Source organism: Equus przewalskii, chromosome 24 (genome assembly GCF_037783145.1).
Source record: "Equus przewalskii isolate Varuska chromosome 24, EquPr2, whole genome shotgun sequence".
Classification (NCBI taxonomy): Eukaryota; Metazoa; Chordata; class Mammalia; order Perissodactyla; family Equidae; genus Equus; species Equus przewalskii.
This window is the reverse complement of record NC_091854.1, coordinates 1,994,057-2,016,990: the sequence shown is the minus strand read 5'-3', so window position 1 is coordinate 2,016,990 and position 22,934 is coordinate 1,994,057. Positions and strand designations below refer to the sequence as shown.

The 22,934-nt window shown below is 39.6% G+C and overlaps 1 protein-coding gene across 2 annotated transcripts in view; it reads right to left on the bottom strand.

The window, feature by feature from the left end:
- PLPPR5 (phospholipid phosphatase related 5) overlaps window positions 1-22,934 on the bottom strand; it is a 108,975-nt gene that overhangs the window by 59,242 nt on the left and 26,799 nt on the right. For both annotated transcript variants that reach the window (XM_008507213.2, XM_008507149.2), the window contains exons 2-3: window positions 10,807-10,939; window positions 7,391-7,641 (exon numbers count right to left, since the gene is read on the bottom strand). In XM_008507213.2, coding sequence (XP_008505435.1) covers window positions 7,391-7,641; window positions 10,807-10,939 — 384 coding nt within the window. The remainder of the gene's footprint in view (window positions 1-7,390; window positions 7,642-10,806; window positions 10,940-22,934) is intronic.

Here is a 22,934-nt window from a genome sequence, read left to right as displayed (position 1 = left end):
ATAAGCTATTAAAAATTAAGGGTCATAAGAATAAAAGATGCATTAACTTAAAATCAAAGTACAGTTAAAACCCAATAATCACAATTATTTATATTACTTTTCGTGTTTGAGCTACTTGGCCACGTGGAAAAGAGGACACGAGACAAGAACTTATGTAGTGCACACTTTTTCCACAGCCTTCTTAATTCATATTGTGCAACATTCAAATAAAATCAACTGACAAGTTTTCTTCACCTACTGTGTGTCCACTGCACTCCGAAGATAACTCAAAATGCGGCAGCCTTGTCTTCACTGGACGTATCTCAGGAGGTAATGTATGTAAGAGACCAAATACTGGCATTGGAGTCACACTGAGCTCGGTCACATTCCTGGCTCTACCAAATACTAGCTGAATAACCTTGGTCTAGTTAATTAGCCTCTTGTATCTTCAGCTTTGTTAGCTGTAAAGTGAAGACAGCCATACTTTCATTCCAGCCACTGTGAAGTTTGAGGCATATAAAGTACTTAGTACGATGCTAGACAAGTAGTGATTATTAAATGAATGGAAGGTGGGGGCCAGGGGCTGAAATACAGCAGCAGAATGGAATACTAAAACTGGGTCCAGGGATGTGGCTATGTTTGGCCACGGCATCTAAGTAAGCTGGGGATGGTGTGAAAACCCTGAGGTGTACACCCAGAGCACTGGCTCTGACTTTCCTATTTCTGTGCTCTAAGAGAAAATGCTTAGGGGTTCCTCCACTGCTCAAATCTATACTCACCTTGCCATGGCTCAGGTACTTGGCAGCTCGTTCCACCCTTCAGAAACTATGAATTTCATTTCGCTTCATTTCATCTAACTCTGGTCTCATCAGCATAGGGCTCCCAATCTTACGGAAACCAGCTGAATTCAAATCCTTATCATTTCAAGTCTGAGATTCTTTGACAATCTCCTCAAAATGTTCTCTTTACTTTTAATTCCTTTCCTTTTTAATTCCCTCTTTATTCTCTATCAGACCATTTTTAAACTTGACAAGGAGTTTATATCAGTATGTACAGGCCTGGTGCATTCAAGGTATTCAATATGTATTTATGGAATTGAATTAAATAAAACCATTCTGTAGCACTGCTTCTCTAATGTCATTTTTCAGCCCCATATTGCTTATTAACTCAAGCATGAAGCCTCAGGTTGGTTTACAAGGTCTTCCTGATTTATTTATTCTTGCTAATCCTTAAGTCCCTAAATTCTCCTCCTACACTCCCCATCTGAGGTCCCTGCTTCACTTGTTTCTAATTGTATCTGCTGTTTGTTGCTCCCTGCCTTTGCTCTAGCTGTCCCCCTACCTGGAATGCCTCTTCTTCACCTATTCAATTCATACTCATCTCCAAGGCCCACCCCAAGTACCGCTTACTTCTGAAGCCCTCACCCCTGGTGCTTGCAGCAATGATCTCTTCCTTCTTGGACAGAGTGGATCTCACCGGATAGACTAACAATCATATTCCACCTAGAACTTTATTACAGACAATCCCCAGGGTAAATTTCAGTAGGCATTGTACCCAGGGCCCATGATACTTCTAGGGACCCATGAAACTGTCTTCATTTCTTTTAAAATCAGAAGGAAAAAGTAAACATTTAGGTTGAAGAAAATATTTACTATATAATATTTATAAATTTGTTTTTATAGCAATGAAATTGTAAAATATTCATTTTTTTAATGGCAGAAAGAGCCCATGAAGGCACAAGTAGGAGCCTAGGGACTGCAAGTCATAATGCAGCCCTGACTATCTTATATTGCCCAATAATAGTAAATTCTGTTTTCCTAATTAGAATGTGCAAATGCTGCCAGCAATCCCCAAGCTGAAGTTTGCTAATACGTAAGAAGCCCCAGACTTATTAATGGAATTCTGTGACATATTTTGCAATATTTCAAAGAGCCTAATAGAATAGTAGATTTACCCATAATAAGCTGCCATGCACTAACTAAAACATCAGTGCGCTTCACTTTTGGCTAGAACTATGTTAAGTCAGTTGGTCACACTGGTGATCTCATGCTGCTCAGCGGTTCTGATAAACTGTGGGAGACACAGGAATTTCCGTGACATGACTGGAGAACTAGATACCATTACAGAGCCACATGTCAAATACAGAATATCCAAATAGAAGTGTCACTGACAGAAGCCAGATAAAATTGAGGTAAAGATGCAGAGGGTCCCTGTGTCTTTAATCATTTACTTGACTGCTTCTCATCATCCCAACCATTGTAATAATTGTATGCGTGCAATTTCAAAACAGCATTATTATATTTTTATTATTACAGATCATTGTTTAAAATCTGGGCCTAAGTTGGGATGGGAAAGTATTAATATGTTAAATAGAAGATTTAAAAGCATAGAGTTCAGGGAGGAGTGTGGGAGAAGAGGAGGTGAGTAAATTATAAGAGGTCGACGGTGGTGAAAATATTGGAACCCAATGGGTACTTCACAGATGTCTTTTGTACCTTCCCCAACCTCCTACCAACAACACGTAGCTGAAGGCTGACAGGGCACATGTCCATCGACTAGTAACAGTGGTTGCAGCACCAGTAGTCACAGAATAGGAGTCACATTACAAGTGGGTACTCAATAAATACTTTTTGATACATTACCTAGTAGACGCAAATTTGCTCACTTGAAATCTTGAGCGCAGGGACCTTATATCTTTCAGCATTAAATTACTCCTGGGAGGGAAGATTTAAGGAATGGCTTTCTGATGGCAGCTAGATCTCATCAGCCAGTGAAGACAAATACGCAGAGGCAGTCCAGAGCTCTTCTCTTTACCACCCAATCCTTCTCCTCCAAACACAGCCCTCACCAGGCTCATGAAATCAACGGCTGCAAGTAAGCTGGCATGCATTCCCCAAATTCCTGTACGCCAGAAGGAGGGCCTGTTCACATCCCTATGTAGAATTAGGTAAACAGTCACTAAAGGAGGGGTGCACAGACCTCAGTGGGCTGTTTATTTAACCCTTGCCTTGCCAGCCAGTAGCAGTAACTGCTGCACATGGGACCTTGTGAGCTTATTATAAAAGATGGCTGCATGGGAAGGGAAACTAGAATGATATGAATGACTGGCTACCAATGAGGAGGGAGAGGGAGGGAAATGATATTTTAGAGCTTTTCACTAATATTCTGGGAAAAGACTGTAATACTTTGTTTCGTGTCCACAAATTCCTCCTATGCCAGTACACGCACCTCTCTACAATCTGACTTCAATGGATCTTCCCCAACTACAGGTGGAGTCTATTTCTCCACCCTGGATGTTGAACAAGTTTTGGAGCCTAAGCCTCAAGATGCCTTGCAGCACGGGCCTCTGCCCTCTGGAAGGCTGCTCTAAGACACTGACAGGGGAGGACAACCTGCAAGAAAGGCCACTTGAGGATGAGAGGTCCAGCCCCCACCGACTGGTCAGCTGAACGTGACAGAGGGGAGAAGCAAGGGCTGACTGACCACCAAGAAAACCACAGGTCAACTCACAGAATCCTACGGATACTAAATTCTTGTTATTTTGGGGTTAGGGTGGTTTGCTATGCAGCAACAGATAATGGAAACAAGCCAACCAATGTGGCTTACCTTTCCTTTTTTTTTTTTTTTTTAACATTTTCAGAACATCTAAGGTCAGAATTGAAAGTGACTTAAAGAGATCATTTTATGTCTTTCTGTTTCAATGGTTTATGAGGTTACCCAAAAAGTCACCAAACATTATTTCTCATTCTCAATTTTGAAGTTCATTTGACTTTAATTGGAAAAACCTTTACCCATTTTATATGAAAAGAAATACCACAAAGCTAAATTTAAATATTATTCCAATGCAACTTAACAGTGAATTATAAATTTAATGATGGAGGGTTAAGCAAACTTCAGAATGCTTTCCTGGGGAACCAACAGCACTTGCAAAAACAGGCATAGGAATTTTTCTCTCTGAAAGTTCTCAGTAAAGCCAAGAGAATAACTCTGTGATCCAATTATCCCCAAAGCCTCAATTAAAGTCAGATGCTAAGGGAGAGTTCAAGTTCCTTAATTTTATTTACTAATCCACAAAGAGAAGAATCAGAAAAATATTCCTCAGTTCTTCTTTGCATACTTCATAATAGGGCTCATTTATTTTTATTTATGTGTTTACATTTATTTATAACACCTACACCACATTAAACAAATATATCTCTACCTAAACACAGCAATAAGCCTATTTCCACAGCCAATGTTGAATATATGGCTGGTTTTCCCTATTTACCTACTCATCAAAATTCTGCAAGCATTTCACGAGACAGTATTAGTTTGAAATACCCCAACATTTCCATTATAAAGTCCTTCCAAGGTGTCTCCAGTGAAGCTGGGAAGAAATACATTTGTATGTAAGTTCAAATATAACAGCAAAACCTGACTGTAATGCCTACATTTGCAGCAGGAGTTATATTCAGAGTTGCCATAGCAGCCACCCACACGCACAGGCACACACAAAGGGGTGGTAGAGAAAAGAGAAAAGCAGTTAGCAGAGAACAGAATCTATTGTTTAAAAGACAGAGGTACCCTTCAATGTAATTACAAGCAGGAATCCTGTCTTTGAGTCTGAACCACTGTTTAACGATAGAAGATTTCCAAATGCTGAAGTGTTACTAAACGTTTTTTTTTCTCTAAATGTATCTACCTACCATCTGAACCCTTGGCTTTAACCTTGACAGGTGCTGAGGTCATGTGGGAATAGGAGGAAATTCAGCTGACCATGCACACATTAGGGCTAATATGATTCAATGATTCCCTCTCTGGAATATTCGGAATCATTGTAGCCAGGAAAATTTGTGGTTCTATGGGTCTGGGCGAGTTACTTCACTTTCTGATTGTCCTCATCCATGAAATGGGCATGATAATACTACTTACTTAAGGAGTTCTTATGAGGATTCAATAAATTAGTACAAATAATCAATTATTACATAAATAATGATAAATAAAAATAAATTTTAATAATACATAACTATTAGTAATATATTAAATAAATTAGTAAAAGTGAAGCACTTAGTTCCTGACACAGAGTAAATGATCAATAAACATTTGCTATAATAGTATTATTATTACAAACATTTCCAAGTCTTTATTATAGACCAGAACGGTCTGGTTTATAATTCAGAAGTCCCTTAAATAAATGTGTGAAAGTAAGTTGCTAAAACAAATCAAGTAAGAAGTTGCTAAAAGAAATGTCAGCAGCCCAGGGGCAAGACAAGAAAATTAAGATTTTTCCAGTACATAAAAGGATAATGCCTTCTCCCACAGCAATGCCTTTGAAACACCATTTTGGCGGAATAAAAAGACCAAGTATTTTAATATACTAGCACATTCACCACCATTGGCAAACCCTGGTTACACAGTAAAATCTAACATCTGTTAGTGCTAAGATAACCATGTAAAACAGTATTTGGGGTCAGAGAGTACTCTGGAATTTGTCCCAAGTCATTGGCTTGATCGTATATGTATGTGAAGATTTATTTGCAATTCATACCCAGATATAAATATAAACATCAGATTCAGATATGATGACAGTGAATGAAAAATATTTTATGATTTCTGATTCACTCAAGTTTTAAATCTTCATTTTAAGGCTGAATACTACATCTTCTGGGAGAGGTGGAACATGTAGTCAAGTAATTTAGTGAGTAGAAAAGAATATGCAGGGATTAGCAGACTTCACCTCAAGTCTAGAAGTAACTTAGAATGTGAAGCAGAAAGCAAAGCTGGTGGGCTAGAGAAATCAGGGGGAATTAGAGGAACAGAGTTGTAGCACAGTAAGAGGGCAAGAAGGGAGCTGTAACTGACAAACTGCAAAATCAGAAGACAGCGGAAGAGAAAATGGATATGACGGGATTTGATTCTTAACTCTACAAATTTTCTTTTCTTTTTTTTTTTTGAGGAAGATTAGCCCTGAGCTAACTGCTGCCAGTCCTCCTCTTTTTTTCACTCAGGAAGACTGGCCCTGAGCTAACATCCGTGCCCATCTTCCTCTACTTTATACATGGGACGCCTACCACAGCATGGCTTGCCAAGTGGTGCCATGTCCGTACCCGGGATCCAAACCAGCGAACCCCGTGCCCCGGAGAAGTGGAATGTGCGAACCTAACCGCAGCGCCACTGGGCTGGTCCCCAAATTTTCTTGATGGGATTTTTTTTCAAGTCCAGGCTGTGAGGGACAGAATTAGCTTGGCTCAAAAACTTTAAAAATGTTAAAATGCATAGACTTGGGACCTCCAAAATTATCCTGCTGTTGTGAATGTTATGTACAATGCTATATTGCCCTTCCTAAATTGTTCTTTATTTAGTATCCTTTATTTCCAATCTCAAGTAGAGGTGTCATAGGGTATTACTGGCTATTCTCTCGGCTCTTAGAGTTAATCTGACATGAGTGCATTAGGAACATTAGAAACATTTCCACAGTTGAATAGCTCTTTGAGGGTAAAAATAACTCCAAGTTTTTTTAAGTCGTTAGAAACGATTCAATTTGGTTTCATATCGGTCCTGAGATCTTTTGTCAATGAGCTGAAATCAGAAAGAAGTCGCTATTGGTACCAGTGGAAAGGAGAATCCAAAAAGATATTTAAATTCTCAGCTTCTTCTTGGAGCTATGGAAAAGCCTACAGAGCACACTTTTGGAGTCCAACGCCACAGCAGCACAGTAGATCCTGGTGAGACACGGAGAGGCCCACGACGCGAACGCGGGGATGGAGAGCTGCCTGCCGAGGCTGCCCTTCTTTCTACTCCTGCACATCAGTAATGCACTCAGCTGTGACCACTTACTTCCATCTAAGGGTCCCATCCCGAGGCCTTGGCTTACACTTGAGGCCTGACTCTTAGCCCTAAAATAATGGCAAATACTCAAGAATAAAGGAAAAAAACATAATTTATAAGGACATTTTGGTCATTTCTACGAGAAAATATAAAACGCTGGTTGAGATATTATGATGATATAGTTACCAAAAACAAAAGAACTTTCTAGAAAAAGAGTGCCCCTTTGCTCCCACCAGAGCATATTAGAGCTTGAGCAGGCAGCTGAGAGGCTTGGGTAGTTCTCTTAATTGCGCTATTACAAGTTTATGGGCCTGTTACAGGACAAATTTGTTTCCATTAAGCCCTATTTAATATAAAGACAAACATATTCTCAAATAGAAATGCTAATGGTGTATTTTTTAATGCAACCAACTACCCACACATAGTCTCATGAGAGTCGACTGACTTAATTTTATTCACAGTACAAACAGCTATTATTAAAAGCAAATTAAATGGCCTACAGAAAGCTGTTAATGCGAGTTCCATTATGGCAGGGAGAAATAATTTCTGCATTGGAAGAATTCACAGGAAGACAGACGAAGACTGGTTTATAAGCCTTACTTACTGTCAGATACATAGCTGCATAGACACTGAGGGCCGCCTCTTTGGATGGAAATGTTTTCCTTGCCCTCATGATGAGATCTGGGTTGCCCGTGCAGGCCTCTTCCCCACTGATGAACTGTGTGTACTGCTGACATCCAAGCGCCGTATAGTTGGGCTTACACAGGGCAAGAAAATGTGGAGCCAGGTTCCCCGTGACTACTTGTCCAGCATTGACAAAGATATCTGTAGCAAATAGTCCAAACGTATAAATCCCTGGGGAAGAGAACAAATCATTTTAACTCTTCAGGTTTTTGTGTTTTAGTTTACAATAAACCAACATGGAAATATTTTAGAAATTATAAAATAGTTCCTACATACATACATATGGTTCCTTCCACTTCACTCCTCTCCAGTTCCTCCCTTCGCTTTCTGGAGTGGTGGGAGTGTTAAATTATTTAACATATTGAGCTGTCTACCACTGGCTACATTTTTATGCATGGCAGGTTTATAAGACATAAGATAGAAGAAAATATATTCTAAGGCTGTGGTTGAGTAATGAGATTTTTTAAATGGAGACACATTCATTTCCCTTGAGAGAGTTCAGTCTATCACTTTCTACTAATGCTAGCCATCTTTATTTTTTCTCCTTATTTGAAAATATTTTTTCTCTGACTACATAAAACAAAGCCATTTTCTCCCTTTGATTATGCTTCTTAAGCTCATTCAGAATGATATTAACTCTGTGGGAGGTGCCAATTAGCAGTAAAATCCAACGCCATCAGTTTTCATTTAAATATCATGGAGAATCTTAAGTAAAGCAGAATGTTTTCAGATTCATCTCTACATTGCCTTCAGAAACACATTTTTAAAAGTCACATAACAGCTAGTAACTTAGTTTCACCTTATCTTTTATGGATCGAGTTTTAGTTTATCAAATTTGGGGCAAGTTCATAAACAATAAAACCATCAAAATTATTATTTTTCAATTATCTTCACAGTATTAAAATTTATTTGCTTGGGTTACCTGAAGGTATAAAATTAAGTACATAGATTTTCCCCCCCTTCGTAAGAAACATACCAATTAACTCAAATACACATTTTCTAATTTCAATGTTATTGATCATTATTGCCAAAAATTATCTTTGTACTTAAGTAGGGTAGGCAAAATAAATTCTTTGGCATCATTTTCAATTAAACTTACAAATACAACTTTCAAGGATGTGGCACTGAAAAGAACCCCATTCTTTCATAATTTGGGGAAATTAAATCCATCAGGACATTTTAAAACTACACCAAAAAAATACTTCCCCAGTACTTGGTTCATTAAAAAGTCATATAATTCTATTATAATAATTAGCTGCTTTTTTTCTCAGTGTATTTCTGGATCGTTTGTTTCCTAAGAGTTACATAATTATTGGCTATTGTGCAGGAAAGCACCAGGAAAGCTGTGCAGTATCAAATAATTTTCCAGCATTAGATGCATGGCCGTCCTTTTCATTTTCAAAATATTACATAAGATTATAAAAGGTTTATGCACACAAGTCTGCACACAGCAAAACTCTGTGTATAGACAAATGAAGCAAAGACCTTAGCTCTCTCTTTATCCAAAATTTTAAAAGGAAACAACACAAAGCTCTTTTTTACATCTTACCCCTTTTCCATGAGTCAAGTAAATGTTATCAAAAGTAGAAATTTGGAGAGGTAGAGAAATAAAAGCGAGTGGAACTCAATAAAATGTTACGGTACTCAACTTCTCCTTCCAAATCTCATGGCCTAGCCTGGGAACCTAAATGACAAGCCTTCATCTCCACCCTCTTGAAATCTAGGCTAAGATGGACTCATTTTATTTAACCAAACCATTCCTTTTATCTGGTGTAATAATTTTTCCTGTTTAAAATAGAGAGAACTATTTGATAAGGATATGGAAATATCTCTTGATACTTGTAAAGTTCCCAAATGTGCTTAGGAATTAAAATGTCAGTGCATCAGGCCCAAGGTCAATGCTGTAGTTAACTACAAAGATACTTATTAAAGTGAGATCCCATGAGTGCATCCCTCTGCTGACTTGAAGAATAAAATTACCATACATAATGATGTCCTATTATGCAGTAATGCTTTGCTTAGAGGCTTCCCATTTTATTATAACAAATCAGAAACATCCAAATCATGATAAACAAGGGAACAAGAAACAAATCAAGCACGCCTAAATATTTTATAAAATGATATAAGAAGAATCATTTGAAGACTTAAAAGCACACTTTGTGCCATATATTCTTTAGAAATATGTGTGCAAATGCATAAAAATATTTTACTTAAGTATAATATAATTTGCTTAACAGTGTTGAGATAGTGTCAATTTCAACAAATATTTGCAGTTCTGAGTATATTATTGATTGTTTTGTTATTAAATGACATATAAAGAGAAATGAGTCAAGAACACAATATTGATGGATGTGAAAAAATAATTTTTTAATGTTTTATATAAAAGCTATTCCTGCTACAGTATAAATGAGGGCTTTGGACATGTATAACTTGATGGCAATAGAAAGAACAGTCTTAGATACGAAGACCTTTCATCCTCAGAGAGATTTAAAGGCATGATGACATTTGGTTAGTCTTTAAATGGGTTTATATATAGATTAGGTGATCTAGACATAATATGTCCAAAGTCTTCATCTTGATCCCATGGATATGAGAAATATATAGAAGAGTTGTGGTATCCTTAATCTTAATACGGATCAGAACTTATCTTAAATGTTATTCAGTATAAACAGACATACTTTTTTTTAATCTGATAAATCCAGGAAATAATCATTTATATTAAATTTTATTGTGTCAGTTAAAAAATTTGTCTTGACCAAGTTTCCACTGAATCGGGATGATTTTCAGTAATTCATCAATATTCATATGTATTAATGCTAGAATTTGAGATTGAAAGTTAAATTATCAGTAAAGCTTGTCCTCTAGTAAAATCACCAGTACATTCTTGCTGACATTAAAAAACAGCTCAGAAATAGCGTGTGGAGCGCTACAAGTGGTAATTAACAAATGCAACATTTCTTTTATATGCCGAGCTATTTTTCTTGCCCTTCATGATTTTCAACAACCTACCTACTATCATTTCTCCCTAAGCACTGTTTCTGAAATTTCATAAACACAGTAAATAATTCTTTTAATTATGTAATTTTTAGTTTCTTAAAGAATTTTAAATATCCAAAGGTGGTGTTCTTTGTTAAAATAATATGGAAATGACACCTGGAGTCTTGCAATATAAAAGAGAAAGTAGTATGCAATGTTTATTTTTAAAACCAAATTAAAACATTTCAAAGAAGATATAATCTAATATTTGCATACAGTTAAAATGCTGGCCATTTTAAAGGTGAGCCTATACATAAACATTGTTTCAGCAACAATAAAAACAATTCCATGAACACGTACCAAGAAATCGTACAGTTCGCCGCACCAGTGGGTTTATATAGCAACAGTCTCCAGTTAAAATAGTTTTCTCCTGGTTTTCAAAATCTCTTGTGGCTAGTTGTAGGCAAAACACAGCAGTTTCTCCAACTATTATCTTGCAAGGAAATAAAAGGTTAAAGAACATTAGATTTTAACCAGTATAAATGTAGAATATTTCTGTTTTTAAAAAACATAAGAAGGAGCTCCTTTGAATGGTAACAATTTCAGTATAAAACTGAACCATAATTGTTTAACCAAATCCTTTTCTTATTAATTTATCCCTACGCATATAACCCATATTTCTCTCAATTCAAGAGAATATTAAACTGATAAATGACAAATAAAAATAGACCATAACATTTTTGTTCTCTAAAAAATTTCATTAAAAAAATAAAATATAGAAAGGACTTTTGCTTTAAGGAAGCACTCATTCATTTTTGGTGTGTAATTGAATTCTATATTTTATTTTCAAGTGATTGCGTCTTGCTTAAATTTGACTCTCATGAAAAGCAGAATAACTCTCTACGCAAATATTTTTGAAAAGATCTGATATAGACATACTAATTTAAAATTATGCTAATACTTTGATAACAAGAAAAAAATAATCAATTCACATGTTTGGCCTTCAGGTTATCCTTTGCCAAAATGTCATTATTCTATTCTGAAGCATTATTAAGAATTATAATCATTAATATATTCTTAATACTTTATACATACATCATTTTCATCTTCATAAAAACCCATATGACACAGAGAATATTATCATATCTCTTTTATAAGTGAAAAAAACCAAGACTTGAATTCAAATGAATTACCCAAGGCCACAGAGCTAGTGAGGAGAAAAATTAGGTTCTGGTACAGATTCTTTACTCAGCTATGCTGATTTACTAAAGGACCCAGCTATCTTCATTGGTATTTGTACCATCTGCGGTGTTTTCATACATGGTCCTTAAAATCACCCAGCAAGGAATTAGAGCAAGTGCTATTATTCCATTTTACAGATGAGGAAATGGAGGCTTGGGGAAGCTAAATAATTTGCTCCTGGTCAGGCTGGGCAGAAGCCACAAAGAAGTTTCTGATTCAGCCCCAGACCTTTTGACTCTATTTAATGCCATGAACAACAGTACTAGAAACAAGATTAAGAGAAAAGAAAGTGGAGCCAAGAGTATTTTCCTAATCTGTCATTATTAATGTTTGTTTTTAGCACATCTTGTCAAGGTTAAATAACGTACTCTATAGGGAGTCCCTGACATCCCCGGGGGAAATGCTTTTGGAATCTTTATGAAAAGCAATATCTATGATTATAAGATATTCAAAGTTATAAGCAGGATTAGAAAGGAGGTCACAGGAGGTTAGGCGTTTGACCTAATTTCACCTCAAGATGAGCAACAGATTATGAGGCATCTCTTAATTTTTATCCTTCTTTCTATTTCTTTTTCCTCTTTTCTCACTATATCTCTTCTTTCAAGTAGGGCAGAGTTCAAGGTTAAACCAGAAGATGTTGAGCTGAATTATGATAAAGGAGTCTACTCTTGCCTATCTGGTAAGACTGGGTTGAATTAGGAAAGACTAGAGTTTATAGTCTTCCAAATCCTCCTGAAATTTTAACTTTGGTAAAGTAGACCAAGTATGTGATGACACAGTTCATTCAGCCTAAAGAGACACAAGAGGTGTTTTTTATAGGTTTGTCAGCTGCCACCAGGCCCTAGGAGAAACTGACAAACAGACAAGCTGTGTGTTGACACCTTCTTGTCTCCCTCTCTGAGTCACTCTTTCATGCCCTACCACTTCTCTGTCACTCCTTAAAAGAAATTACTTCCCGAGTTTTCAGTTTCAACTTTCAGTTTTCAGTCTCAGGGATGTTTTGTCCCAGAATTTTCCAAATTCTAACAATCTGTCATCTACTCCACATCATGAGCTGACTGGCTCCCTGCCTGATTCTGCCCTCTCAGATTTCTCTTCTCCACAGGAGGTACCATGGAGTCTCCACTCTCAGGTTGGCTCCACCCCAGGGTACACTGAACCCCCAACTCAGTCTGTTAATACACTAAATTCCCTAGAATGTAGTAACCACCCAAAAACTCTTACTGAATGCATGAATGAATTGCATCTCAATAGATCTCATCTTCAACAGATCAGAAGGTCTTAGTCTGCCTCTGACCTTTGCCTGACTCCTAACAACCAACTTCTTCTGCCTTGTTCATGTGATGAAGGCTCCACCCTCCACCCTACTCCCTACAACCAGATCCTGTATGCTTAGGCCCTGACTTGATAACTCATTTAGTTATCAGGTTCCTACCAGACTAAGAGCTGTCTTGTCTGGGCCACTCTTTCCAGGGCTACTCTTTGCAGTTTTCCTAATGCTAATCTCTTGCTTACCTACATCTCAGCATATTACACATTCCTGAATTTCCTGTTTGTGTCTTGTTATTTTTGTGTGTGTCAAAAAAACACTATCTCAGTCAATTTTGTTTGGATGTACTAAAAGAAACTCACTAAAACTAGAGTAAGCAAAATAGGAAATTAATTCTAGAGTTGATGAGTTATCGCAGAGTCTAAGGGGACGGGGCTCAGGATTAAGGCCAAGAATGGAAATTCCTCAAGAGTCCAGACAACTACTTTCTCAGTCTCATTCCCTGGAGTCACACTATCTCTCATCTCGGCTCTCCTCTGAATGCCTGACTTACTCTTGTCTTTCTGCAAGCCAGCTCTCCTGTTTCCTAGCATACCTGGTTATCCCAACAGTCTCCAAGACCCTTGGCTTGAACATGTTAGCTCAGTTCAAGGAAAGCTCAATTAATTAGGTTCATCGGACCCCAATTCAAAATTCCTGGGCAGGTCAGCTTGGGATATGTGTCTCCCTGATCCAATTCTCCGAGGTTAAGAGGGAGAGTCATGGTGTATGAAAACTGCTTCTGTGGGTAGAGAGAGTAATTCTCAAAAAAAGGGAGCTTCAGAGTGACCATCAGATATCATGTGCCTCTCGATGGAAACACAAACTACCACCTATAAAGTATTCTTGCCAAAAGACTCTAACGTGAATCTGATCGAGCCTGTAGAGACAGTTACCAATTTACAAAAACATAGAGGTCAGAAGCACATGTTAGCCTGCACCCTGGGACGCTACTAACAGAATCCAGACTGTGGTAAATTCTACAGTACAAACAAATAAAGTGCAAGAAAAGAAAAAAGGAAAAGAAAAGAGATGGAGGAGGGAAGGAGAGATTAAAAGAGACTTAAAAGATGCATCAACCATTGCAATGCTAAAAAAGAAGACAAAAACAACTGGAATTTGTATACTCAATGTCTATAACTAACGACATTAAGAAATTATGATTAATTTTTGAGGTATTATAATGTAAAAAAAAAAAAACAGAGAGAGAGAGAGCTGCAGTGACGTGACGTCTACTTGAAACTCTTCTCCACTCTACCTTACTGGACCTCCCCCATGCTAGTTCTTGCCCTAAACTAGCCCTTTCCACCGTGTTCTCTGGATATGGTGTTCTGCGTGCCTACTTGGACTTCCTCTCATCCAATGTACGGGCCAAGGCCCTAGTGTCTGCTTTCCTCCAGTGAGCATATCTACTTCATGCTCTACTTCTCCCTCCCTCATGGCAATATCTATGGAACGCCTTACCCGAATCATATTCTCTCTTAACTTTCCTTACCCGAACTTCCTGAGTCAAAATCCCCATTGTTAACTTCCCTCAGATAAGTTCAAGTAATGAAAATAAAACAACTCTCATTATGATGAACATTTAGATGCCTTCTGAGTTAAGGATGCAACTCCAGGCACTGATGTTTAAAGAAGAGTTTATAACTAGCTGGGTGGACACAAAGAGAAATAATTAATAATGGTACAAGACTACACATGCTGAGTTTTATTTGACTGATTTGGACAATAAATGCTATTAGAACATTTAGGAAGAAGTGTCGCTGAGTCACTGAGGGCGTCTGTGTTGGCCATGAAGGTACCATGAGGATCTCCTACTGCAGGAAGGCTTTAGGACTGATGGCCCCAGCTGCTCCTGCTCCTCTGGATCCAGCACGGAGTCCCTGTTCATGCCATACTTGCTGCAGGCTCCTGCTAGCCAAGGATTAAGCATGGTGGGCATACTCACGTGAAACCACTCCTCTGAGATGTGGGGTACCTCTAACTGGTAATTTTGGTTTGAAGACTCCCCATGAGCCTGGCCAAATCGTTCTTGGAACTGTGCTGTATTCTGAGGTGCTTCCTACCCAAACCTCCTTCCTTCCCCTTCTCCTTCAGAGGGGTCAGACCTCCATCATATCTGAAGGCCCTCCCTGCCTTCTCTGGCTTACCACCCCCAACCTTTATCTTTTACAAGTGTTTCCCCTGATAAATCCCTTGTATATCTAATCACTTTTGGTACCTGGTTCTAGAAGAACTCAATTTAACACAGCATCAAAGAAAGACCGGCTATGATCCTGACTGCTTTTAAAGGTGGGATGGTTATGAGACAGATGTAGAGAATGTGGACACAGCCCTAGCAGGAAGACAGTGTTAGGAGAGGAAAGGAGGTAGGCTTTCTCCTGATAGCTCTCAACTTGACCTAAACATAGGCCAAAGTAGATTGAGTTTGCCTTGGAGGCGGAGGCTCTCATCAGTGAATTACAGACTTAAATTCTAAGTTCCCTGATTTTTATTTTGGTTCTTTTCTGCCTGTCCTGTCAGAAGCCCTTCCTGGAGCACTTCATTCCTCCTAAGGCTTTACCAACCCATGCTACTCTAAGGAATCCCAAATATTTCTCTTCTCCTGAACTCCAGATGCGGGTCTCCAACCACCCATTAAACAGCAGCATCTCAACATGCTCAGATCTGCAGACTGAAGTCCTCCAAGCCTTCCCACCCGAAATGCAATTCCCGTCCCCGAGCCTAAACCTCCTGCTTCTCCACGTCACCACCTCAGTTAACCCACTATCCTCACTTGGACACACAGGCTACCTCACACCCTTACACACCACGCTGACACCCCTGTTTCCCTCATTTGCCTCTCTCCATCAATTGCTAAATCAAGTTGCTTTTATACCTTAATTATATGTCAGATATGTTCCTTTTTATCACTATTGCCATTTTAAAATTCAGTCTCTCATCACTTCTTTCCGCATAGCAGCATCTTCCGAACTCGCCTCTGTGCTTCCACTTTCTCTGCTCTTCAAACTGTCTACTACCAGATTGATCTATCGAAAACAGACTTTGTGCAACCCAAATTTCCTGTTTACAGTTTTCAGTCTGTCCTCATAGCCAATGGAGTAACAGGAATTGTCACAAGAGATTGTTTACAGCTGAGCCTAAATCTATCTTTTTCAGCTTCTGCAACTGTTACACAGCCTCCAGACAGGCTGTGTTCTAGTCACAGCTAAACATTTTCATTCCCCAACATACCAGGCTTTTCCACACAGCCAGGCTTTTATACTTGGTCCATGGCTTGGTATAGGTTGGTAGGCAGGGCACAGATCTGTGCTTGAGACATGATTTAAATATTGCTTACTCTATTGCCACTGTATGTCTATTCCCGGTACATCCCATTGCTCCCTCTGGGTGTTTCAATAGCACTTTGTACATTTAGTATGGTTCTTTTCACATGGTTTTATAAGTGTCAGTAACATCTGTCTCCTCCACTCCGTTGAGAGCTTCTCTGAGGCAGGGACTGTGTGTTTCTCTTTATGCTTCCATGTTAAAGCACAGTGACTGCAATAAACATGAATGGCTGTATGAATGAATGAAATACGGTTCCATCTGCCCACTTCATAGATACGAACACCCATCCGGAGAGAAATAAAAGAGTAAAACATGCTTGAGTCACACAGTTGCTGGCACAGCCAGAATTTGAATCCAAGTTCGGAGGTATTTTGACCACAGCCTCTGCCTGGGAACTTGCAAGTCTTTCTTCCAAGTTTTCCAGGCTAAGCCAAGTCAGCCCCCTGCTCCCACTCCCACTCCTAAAGGCTCAGGTCACACCCTGGAGTTCAGGCACGTTCCTAGCACTTCTACAGTTTGAAGGGGAAGGTATTGGGATAGAGAGCACCTCATAAGGACCCTTCCAACTTCTGGGGTCTCCAGGAATAAGAGGACTGAGCACAGAAAAAAATTTTCCTGATCTTTTCAACACACATGCCAGTCTTCCAACAACGACCAAAAGAGCTTCACAGGACCCTTCCAACTCTGCCATTGTTTTTTGAGATTCTGTTTTCAGTGACATTTCTTCCTGTTTCCTCTGCATATCCTTGGTTCTTATATGGAATTGACGACCTGGTGGTTTGGTCATCTTCTCACTACTATCAAGAAGGGAGACTTAATCTGGTGTCACTGGCTGCCATTTTCATTTGATTCCCAAAGCGGCCCTTGGGTAAAGAGCATAATTGGTTTGCTTTCTCTCCTGAGAGTGGGAGAGGGGAAAACATGACAGTACAAGGGCAGAGAAGCCAGAGATGGGGATGCTAAGAGCTCTGTCACTTCTTAGTGTTCCTTGATAAAATTTCCTTTCTTCTGTGAACTAATAAATGAAAGCTGTTTCCAGAGAGAACTGAGGTGATGAACAGTGTTAGCTGAGATTGACCAGGATGATTACAGCCCCTCCTCCTGCCTGCCACAGGCTCCAGCTGTCTCTGGAGGGTGAGAAAGGAGCGGAACTTCGAGAAGGACACCTGTGGCACCAGTGGGGAGAACCAATGGGCTTCCCATGGTCAGGTGTTCACAGCAGGGCCTCTGTCCCCCCTCAGCAAAACTCATTCATTGGGACATAAAAGAAAAAGGGAGAAAAAAGTGCACTGTTAGCAGAGAGTGTAGGTTGGCACAGTAAATACATAGCTGTCAACCCTCACTTTCTTTCTTTCCTCTGCCTTCTAGCTCCCCTCACCTGGTCTCACTAACCTCATTCCACCCCCACTCCTCCTCTGCCAGGAAAGGCAAAGCTTCTGCCAGTTCTCCAGTTCAATAGGAAGCCCTAACGCAACCCCTGTGGCAGGTTGGTTTCAATCTGATCTGGAATATAAGAGGCCCACCAAAGGCTCAGGAGCTGACAGTGAAGGGCCCTCACCACTGCACCTACCCAACCAGGGCTGTGTCTGAGCAACCTTGTTTTTTAGTCACAGTCTCCTCTCCACTGCAAACTGACAGTCTGCCTCCTTGGAGGCAAGAGTTGTGTTCCTGAACTTCACCCAACTTGATAAACAAGCTCTACATTCCATAGATCTTCCAAAACTGGAGTACTACGTACTCTATTATATGCCACCCTCTCACTGAGTCACTCCATTATCTCCACTGAACTCAGGGTTGACATTATGAAGCCCCTTGAAGCCTGCCTTGCTTATCAAGCCAGAGCTACACATTTCCATTCCTAAATGACCCATCCATGTCTCCATCCTGTCTTTGAGGGCAGATTTGGTATCTGGCCCTGTTTCTTATCCGTTACATTGTTCGGCAGTGAGTAAAAAGGCCCATCTTGCTGATGAATAGCAACCTAGAAAAATGCAGGTGTAAATCATAAATCCCCAGGTATAAATGTATAATTGTCTCTGTTATGAGCACATAACATCACTCTCATACCTCAACTCCCAGAGGCTGACCCTGTTATCTATATTCTCTAATGAAAAAATACCAAAGCAAGTTTTTCCAGGAAGATTAAATCATTGTAGATTTCCATCAAATGTCAAACTCCAAATAGCTTTATGGATTCATTTACATCAACCCAATTAGAAATTCCTCTCCCCTTCAACTAGTGATGACTCAAAGATATCCATGCATCACTGATTTGAAATTGGTACAAGAAAATCATTTCAGACGTAATGCAGCAGCACAGTTCATGCAATCAGGGTGACAGTGCTTCACCCTGTCTCACAATCTTCAGACATACGTCAACGAATAGCTACAAAGATACTTTAATCTGTCAAAGTATAGTCATGGGATACACAGATTTTAAAATGTAGGGAGGTATTGGGTTTATATTTAGGTTCCTATCAAACATATTGTGCATTCTTGGTTATTACACAGACACATATATGGAGAGAGCTTATTTTCCATCATCGATTTCAGGCGAGCCAAGGAAAGCTCTGAGGTATACTACAAGGTGAATAGTTGCACTGGGTACTATCTCACGAACTTTGTGTCATGTGGGGAGAAACTAAGATTTCTTCTGTGTACGTATGGATTTCAGCACCCTTGCTAAGTAAAGAAGATGCTAACTTCTCAGAACACAGTTTCTGAGTGGAATCAAGGTTAGGAGACAGGAGAACTAATTGGAGTGAAGAAGTAATATAGTTGGTAATGCAACGTTTGCAGTTGAACTATGGTTATGTCTTACTGTAACTGCATATATTTCAAAATTTGACCACCAAAAACTTGTGTTCTCACTTTCATACTATAAAGCTGCTGTGGGAAGTGGCCACCCAGCCTGAACCCACACTCCCTGCACACCTGCCTCTGGGAGATTTACACCAAAGGAAGGTCAGGATGAATGATGTGTCAGTTTCAGACCAAAGAGATAAAGCGCCTTCTCCATGTTATCCGTCTCCATCTGCTGGCTGGAAGCAGGGAGATCTCTGGGCCCAGAAGTTTTTGGTGCCACAAGATGGAAAGAGTCCAGGTCGCTCAGTCAGCGGCCCTGCATCAGACTGTTACATAGCGAAAGATAAACTATAATGTGTGAAGCCAGTGAAATGTGAAAGTTTATTTGTTATAGTAGCTAAAACTTATTAATTTCCCTGTTTTTAATAAAAAGAGGGCAAGTCTCAGGCTCAAAGCCTTCAGCAGAAAACAACAATAACTGGCTAGAATCCAAAAACTCCAGTTTTCATTGTATTTGTTTTATGGTAACCTTCTAATTATCAAGTGTTGTTGGTATGCCTTTGATGATAATGATATAAGTTTTCTTTTACAATAATTTGTTAGTAAAATGGATTAATTTAAAGAAAAAAATGATAGTTGAGGTAGTATGCAGCCATGATAGAAATAATGAATGTGATACCCTGAGAGGCAAATTCGGGAAACATTTAACACACAATTAAAGCTATCTTAAAGCTTCTGCAAAGCAAAAAAACCTCCAAAAAACAAACAAAATCAACAAAAGGAAAAGGCAACATATGGAATGGGAGAAAATATTTGCAAATCATATATCTGGATAAAGGGGTAATATCCAAAATAGATAAAGAACTCATACAACTCAATAGCAAAAAAACAAACAACCCGATTTAAAAAATGGGCAGAAGAACTGAATAAACAATTTTCCAAAGAAGACATACAAATAGCCAAGAGGTACATGAAAAGATGCTCAGCATCACTTATCAGCAGGTAAATGCAAATTAAAACCACAATGAGATATCATCTCATACTTGTTGGAATAGCTCTTATCAAAAAGACAAGGGATAAGTGTTGCTGAGGATGTGGAGAGATGGGAATCTTTGTACACTGTTGGTGGGAATGCAAATTGGTGCAGCCACTGTGGAAAATGGTATGGAGTTTCCTCAAAAAGCTGAAAGCAGAACTACTGTATGATTCACAATTCCACTTCTGGAATATATATCTAAAAGAATTGAAATCAGAATCTTGTAAAGACATCTACACCCCCATGTTCATTACAGTATTATTCACAATCGCCAAGATATGGAAACAACCTAAGCGCCCGTCTATGGATGAATAGATAAAGAAGATCCATATGACAGAATACTATTCAGCCACGAGAAAGAAAGAAATCCTGCTGTTTACAACAACTTGGATGAACTTGAGGTAAATAAGTCAGACAGAAAAAGAAAAATACTGTATGATCTCACTAACATGTGGCATCTAAAAGAGTCAAACTCATAGAAACAATTTAATCTTCAAAACAACCATATGAGAGGGATGGCCCAGTGGCCTAGTGGTTAAGTTCAGCACATTCCGCTGTGGTGGCCTGGGTTTAGTTTCTGAGCATGGACCTACACCACTCATTGGTGGGCATGCTGTATCAGTGACCCACATACAAAACAGAGGAAGATTTGCACAGATGTTAGCTCAGAGTGAATCTTCCTCAGCAAAAAAAACCCCCAAAAAACAAAATAAAACCCCACAAACTTATGAGGTAAGTATTGCTATTAAAATTCAATTACAGATAAAGAAAATAAAGCATAAACGAAACCACCATGGCCGGATATAGAGTGGGGAACCAGCATCTGAACCCAAGGTTGGTCTATCACCCGAGCCCACGCTCTTCACCTTCACATGTTACTAGCTGCGGTTAATACTGTGGGCATGTGGCGACCAGGAGGCCCTAGTACGCAAGCGAGAGGACAATTTCAGTGAAGCAGTGGGTCAAAAGGCAGCTTAGACAGAGGGACACGAAGCCAAGAACTGGATTTGTTCCTTCAAGTTGAGGTTTGCAGTCTTTCAGAGCCCCCTGTTAAAATACAGACAGCACAGGATAAGAAACACGTGAAGCTGTCATCCCACCCACTGGGTGGGATAAGCTCTTTAATTGTTTTTTAACTGGGAAACCAGTGGAAAGGTGTTTGTCTGTTTTGAAAGTGCTCTATGGGTAGTGGTTCTAAAATGTGGTCCCCAGACCAGAAGCACCTGGGAAGTTGATAGAAAAGCAAATTCTCAGGCCTTACCCCAGACCTAGTGACTCAGAAAGTCTGGGCGTGGGGTCCAGCCATCTGTGTTTTAACAAGCCCTTCAAGCTCTATAAAGGATATTTCAAGGGGTCTAAAACTCCTGACCACCACAGGTTTTAAATTTGTCAGGGATATTTTAAAAGGGATTTCTAGAGCGCTGGCCCCGTGGCCGAGTAGTTTAGTCCGCGCCCTCCGCTGCCGGCGGCCCAGTGTTTCGTTGGTTCGAATCCTGGGCATGGACATGGCACTGCTCATCAAACCACGCTGAGGCAGCGTCCCACATGCCACAACTAGAAGGACCCACAACGAAGACTATACAACTATGTACCCGGGGGTTTTGGGGAGAAAAAGGAAAAAATGAAATTTTTTAAAAAAAAGGGATTTCTAGATATTTATTTGAACCAATAATTACTAGGTACTTGTACTGTGTAAAGAGCTATTCTAGGCATTGTAGTGAAGGGGGGCATTATAGAAGGAAAGGTTAAATGAAACCTAAAATAAAAAGACACTCGATGCTCTCACTTTCGAGATATTTTAAGTGAGACCTGGAAAGACGAAGTGTCCTGATAAGCGACTTGATGCTGAGCACCCTACAGGTCACCCTTGTCCTCTGGCTCATAGTCCACTGCACTTCTCACTACGGCTGAAACGCAGGAGTTCATTCGAGACACTTAAAACTTACCTGCAATACAGATGCATACACAAATAACACTAGTGAATGAATAAAGGAGAGATGAGATAGGATTAAGCGCTGACTGAGGCCTGAGTTTGCAAGTGACCAAATGTGGCGTTATGTCTTGGAACACTCTCGCAGAAAGAGTGCTTGCAGAAGACCCTTTGCAGAAAGGGATCCAGTCTTCTTCAACACCATCCATGCAGTGTGGTCAGTACTAACCCTCCGGGGCTTGAGGACCAGAGAGCATGGGATAGAGAAGTGCTGCCTGCAATGTTTGCTCCTCCAAGCACTGGAAGGATATATTTGCCTCTCCAAGGCAGTAGCACAGTGAGTAAGAACTCTAGAACCTGATGGTGTGGGGCTGAGTCTCGGCTTTACCTCTTATCAGCTGAATGGCCTTCAGTAAGTCCTATAACTCCTCTCTGCCTCAGTGTCCTCAACTGTAAAATGGAGATGATAGGAAGAATGCCATCATAGGCTGTTGGAAGGATTCAATGACTTCATTGTTGTAAAATTCTTAGAAGAGAAGCTAGCTAGCACAGAGTAAGCACAATGCAAATTTTAGCCATTATTAGATGACCTTGGTTTTGTCCAGCTCAGATCTGTGATGGGTTATGCTTGTAGTAAGGGGATCTGGCATGTCTGGAATATGATCATAGAGTAAGTGTGATAAGCCGGGATGGTGTGAAAATTCTGACACTAATCGTTGAAAACATGTGTGTGTGTGGAGGGGGTGGAGAGGGGACAGCATGAGGATACAGAAAAAGGGAGCGTGGTCTGCCTAACAATGAGACATAGATTTACAAGCTATGCATATTCTTTTCCT